Consider the following 4,912-nt stretch of genomic DNA (forward strand, 5'->3'; position numbering starts at 1 on the left):
CCAGGTCTTTAAAAACAACAGATATAGGTTACGCCGCGTGGCAAAAAGGTGAACTACAAATATTGTCACAATTAGAGTCTATATCTACCTCAGGTGACATACCAACCCGACAAAGCAGGTCATGGAGTTTGCTAGATAGGGAATTTGCTGCCTACATTCAATTCTCCCCTCTATGAAGAAAGCCGCTGTTATAACTCTGTTTTTACGTCTGTTTTTACAGGCACAGCTCCGGCCTCGTTCATGAAGTTGTAAAGGTCGACGTTTGTGACGGGATCTTTGTAGTTGGTGGAGAATTTGCCATTAACGTAGAACTTGATGGTGGGGAGGGATTCTGGGATGATTCCCACGCGCAAACACAGGTCTGAAAAACAAAAACAAAAATGTCTGTATTGCAGCCTGACAAATTCTCTGAATTTGTAATTCTATACACTAAGTCTGGAAGGTTCTCGACCGGCCATAACAGTCTCCAGACTTAAACCCAATTGAGAATCTCTGGAATCTGAAGAAAGAAGAGTATAAAACCCAGTACATGGACCAGTGCAGGTTAGGTGGAGGTAGACACAAGACAAACCTGCACAACTTCAATTTTACCTGCACTAACCCATATATACCCAGTACATGGACCAGTGCAAGGTTAGGTGCAGGTAGACATCGGAAATACACATGTACCTGCACAGATCAAATTTTACATGCACTAACCTGCATATGCAGGTGGTATTTTGAGCTCTGACATTGCATTAGTAAAAAGACAAAGAAAACATAACAAGTTGAATCTTAAGTTTAACTAAGTCTTAAAAGACTTACCTGTAACCTCCTCACAGTCGACTGCTGCAAACTTCTTGCTACTGTCGTCTCTGAAGGCGGTGGCTGTCTTGAGGAAGGGCGCCTTAGCTTGCGTGTACTTCGGCAGCTCTTTCTTGTAGAACAGTATCAGGGAGTGCTCCTGAAGGAAATACAGTAATACATTGTATGTAGTCGTACATAAGAAAAGTATAACATCTTCTTCTTCTAAGTCATCCTGAATTAAGGTGATAGTTTTTTTAGATGAGTCAAGCAGAGCTTAAAATTTGTTACAGCTTATATATATATATATATACATTTTAAGCCATGCACACAAAGTCATCCCTACAAAATCTAGTTGTATACAGATTTTCATAAAAATGTGGTCTTGTGAAAAAGCAACATAAGATTGAGTCCGTCTTAAGTTTAAGGACTTGCAAAAACAAACCAAAAACATTGTACGCAAATGCATGCACACTACATACATGTACGAGAAGAGCAGTTTACTTACCTGGCTTTGGATAAACGTGTCGAAGGCAGGGATATTTTTGATGGGGATGACAACAGCGCTGGGGCCCTCCGTCCACTCTGCTGGGGCTGCTGTAGGGGGGCTGGGGGAACAAGGGCATACAACAATCAACATTGACTTGTGGTATGAATGGTTTTATCTTCTTTCGGATTCTCCTGTCTATTTTTTGATAGATGAGCAGACAAACAGGCATTTGCCAGTGGGTTCGGCAACCTGTTTGCCTGACCTGCACATGACTTTTTATGGTGAAGGAGGGGTGTTCTGGGGGGAACAAGGGCACACAACAATCAACATGGAAGACTTGTGGTATGAATGGTTTTACTTAACGTTGACAAAAAACACTTCACTGTTGCAGTTTTATGACTGAATTGTGGCAAAATACATTGGATACAATTTTCGTACACACATTGAAAAGTGTAAATCTAATGGGTTGAAAAGTGTAAATCTAAGATGAATTTACGGTAGGGTTGTTGACTTGGAATCGGAAAGTTCTAGGTTTGAATCCCTTATGCATGATGGGAACATGGATCAAGAACTTTGGCAAAAGCCTCATCATCAGACTGTTGGACAGATAAATCTGTACATAATGTATTTACACATTCATGGTATTACAAATTAAAACAAGATGGAAGGTGGCCTATACAATGTAGTCCCTGTTTATCTAATATACAACGCACAAGTCATGTATAACCAGCCTCTGTTTGACTCACCTTTTCATGAACTCCACGAGGCTGTTGGCATCCCTGGCTCCCTGGTACTTCTGGATATCCTGCCCACCCCTTCAAAACAACACAAAAAATAAAGTTTTAAACTGCTTGCGATCAATCAAAATTCATTTTTTGAAAACAAAAACTCTAGTTATGTGGATGAAATACATTGTACGTGCATGCATCAACTTTTGTCTGGTTACCAAAAACGTTTTTGACCATACACCAAATAATACAAAGAGGTTACAAAGTAACAACATCAATAGAGATTACAGGTTTGAGGATGGGACTAGGTAAGGTAAGGTAAGGGCCGACTACTCTCTCTTCACAGCCAAGGGCTGAATTATGAGGAGCTTACAATAGGTGGGGCTATTTGCAAGGGTTTGGAGCAGCTGCCATTCGACGTTAGCTCAGGTGACCTCAATGCGACTGACAGAATCTCTTGAAGATATTCCAAAGCTCACCTGAAGTACTTGATAGTAGGGTACCCCCTGACTTGGTATGTTTTAGCCAAGGCTCCATATTTGGTGCAGTCCACAGCTGCAAGTTTAGCCGCCGGATCAGCTGTCTTCAGCGTCTCTGCGGCCTCCTGGTACGCTGGCTTCATCCTCTTACAGTGGCCACACCCTGGGAGGGGGGAGGGGGGCATTACAGTTTATCTACTTGTTCCGTGAATAGTTTCATCAGGACCTGGTTGTTACGTCACTGTTTGAAGAGACTCTTTTTTTCACAAACCTTGCTTTATTTCCAACATTTCAGTGACCATCTGTCACCTTTCTCAAGGCACTTCTGACTGGTTCACATTGTACTGCAGCACTATAGGTGTCACTGCTTACAGTTACAGATGCGGTCACATGAAATAAACTACATGTATGCACATTTGTATGTAACACTAATTCACCTTTATTCGCGAGTTAACCTTTATCCGTTGTATCTAACACTAGTTTATTTCGGAATAGCAAGTCGACTGATGGTGGTCTCAAACTGCATTACATTGAGAATAAAGCAATTTGAAACCATCGTCCATCTACGTGATATTTCTAATTATCCTGTTTTTAGGTAGAACTGATATAGGTTACCCTGCGAATAAAGGTGAACTAGCGTTACAGCGACTACTTATGTGAATACTGTGCTGCAGTACAATAACGTGAACCAGTCAATGGAATTGGTTATCAGCCATTTATCCTAGACATCACCTACATGTATATGTTCATCTAACCCTGGAAAGAATTAAGATAGTAAGTGACAGAGTTAGAGTTTCAGACTTACAAGGTGTGTTTGTTTGTTTGTTTGTTTGTGACCACAGGAAGAATAGCCTCTGAGGAGGCTAAATGTGGATCATAATAAACTCAAAACTCAAACTTACATGGTGCGTAGAACATGACAAGCACAGAGCTGTGTTCCTGAATGAATCCGTTGAAGGTTTCGTCCGTCAGGTGGCTGATTTCACTCGGCACTTCCGACCATTCTGGCTCAGGAGGGGGAGGGGGTGGGGGAGCCTGGGGGCTGGGGTGGGGAGAAGGCCAAGTTAGGTTTTATTCACAGGTAACAAGTTCACTTGTATTTGGTAGGTTGCAGGTTGGATACCCAATTGAGTCAAATTAAAGAATCTAAATATCCATGGCATATACTACTTTTCTGCTTAGCAGAAGTTACATGTAGGTGTGACGGGTCCTTTGGTGTAATATAAACAGCTGCTGCCACGCTGCGTGCCTGCAAAGCTGGTGTGTTACGCCGAAGGGCGGTTATACCGGCTATATAGATACAGATACAGAGACAGATGTTTACCTTGTATTTGGTATATTGTGGGTTTAATCTCCAACTGAGTCACACTTCAAAAATGAGACACACTGCTTTCCCTACTTAGTTAGTAGTCAGCATTTAGGAAAGATACATGGTAGTTGAACACACAGACTACTACCAGTGGACTAGCCCGGTGCTGTAGTGTTGCCCAAGAGCTTTGATCTTTCTTCTGAAGTTGAGTCCTTCCCACTTAACATGCCATATATACTTTGTTATTTTTCCATTTTTATACTGTTGCAGTGTATTTTCATTTCTATATCTTGGATCAAACAGTTGTACAAACACTACAGCAGGGCACTAGTCAATGGTAGTGGTGTGTGTTCCCTTCAATACTGATTCTTATGTCCTAAGTGCTAAACAGAGAAAGCAAATGTAATTTTCAAGACTTAAATGAGATCCAACGTGGTATCCTGACAGTCAAAACTTTCAGAATATCAAGGAACAATTTGAAAGTAAAATTATGATATGAAGAATGGGACAATAGAAATGCAAAAAGGTAGATCAGTACTCACTCCTTCATGAAAGCAACCAGGTCATTTGCGGTTCTTCCTTTCTTGTATGCAAATGCTTCCTTCCCATCCCTGGAACAAAACAATTGTATCATAAATGCTTGCTACATGTTGATGTTAACATTTTTTGCTCAAGTAGATGTAAATGTTGCCTATTGTTTGGTGCTGAACACCATCCACACACACCAACACACACACACACACACACACACACAGGTAACATGCCTGTCCTAGGTGCTGAACACTATCTACACACATGCGCGCACACATGCCAACATACAAGCAAACACACACACAAGCATACCTGTCCTTGGTGCTGAACACGATTCACACACATAAACAAACACATATACACATCAACACACACACACAAGTATACCTGTCCTTGGTGCTGAACACTGAACACGATTCACACACATAAAAAAACACACATACACATCAACACACACACACAAGCAAACATAACTATCCTTGGGCTGAACAATATCCACACACACAGAGAGACATGCATGAACACACACATAAGCACACAAACACTCACATAAGCAAACATACTTGTCCTTGGTGCTGAACACAATCATACA

General features: G+C 41.3%; 1 protein-coding gene across 1 annotated transcript; it reads right to left on the reverse strand.

The window, feature by feature from the left end:
- Positions 1–87: 87 nt before the first annotated feature.
- Positions 88–4,384, reverse strand: LOC118427832 (protein disulfide-isomerase A5-like; the record flags this gene model as incomplete). The annotated part of the gene is given in 7 exon segments (XM_035837804.1): positions 88–361; positions 805–943; positions 1,292–1,391; positions 2,020–2,088; positions 2,481–2,643; positions 3,383–3,522; positions 4,332–4,384. Coding segments are annotated over 7 exon segments (792 nt in total). The 3' UTR covers positions 88–188.
- Between the last annotated feature and the right edge of the window lie 528 nt (positions 4,385–4,912).

The sequence above is a fragment of the Branchiostoma floridae genome, chromosome 12 (genome assembly GCF_000003815.2).
Source record: "Branchiostoma floridae strain S238N-H82 chromosome 12, Bfl_VNyyK, whole genome shotgun sequence".
Classification (NCBI taxonomy): Eukaryota; Metazoa; Chordata; class Leptocardii; order Amphioxiformes; family Branchiostomatidae; genus Branchiostoma; species Branchiostoma floridae.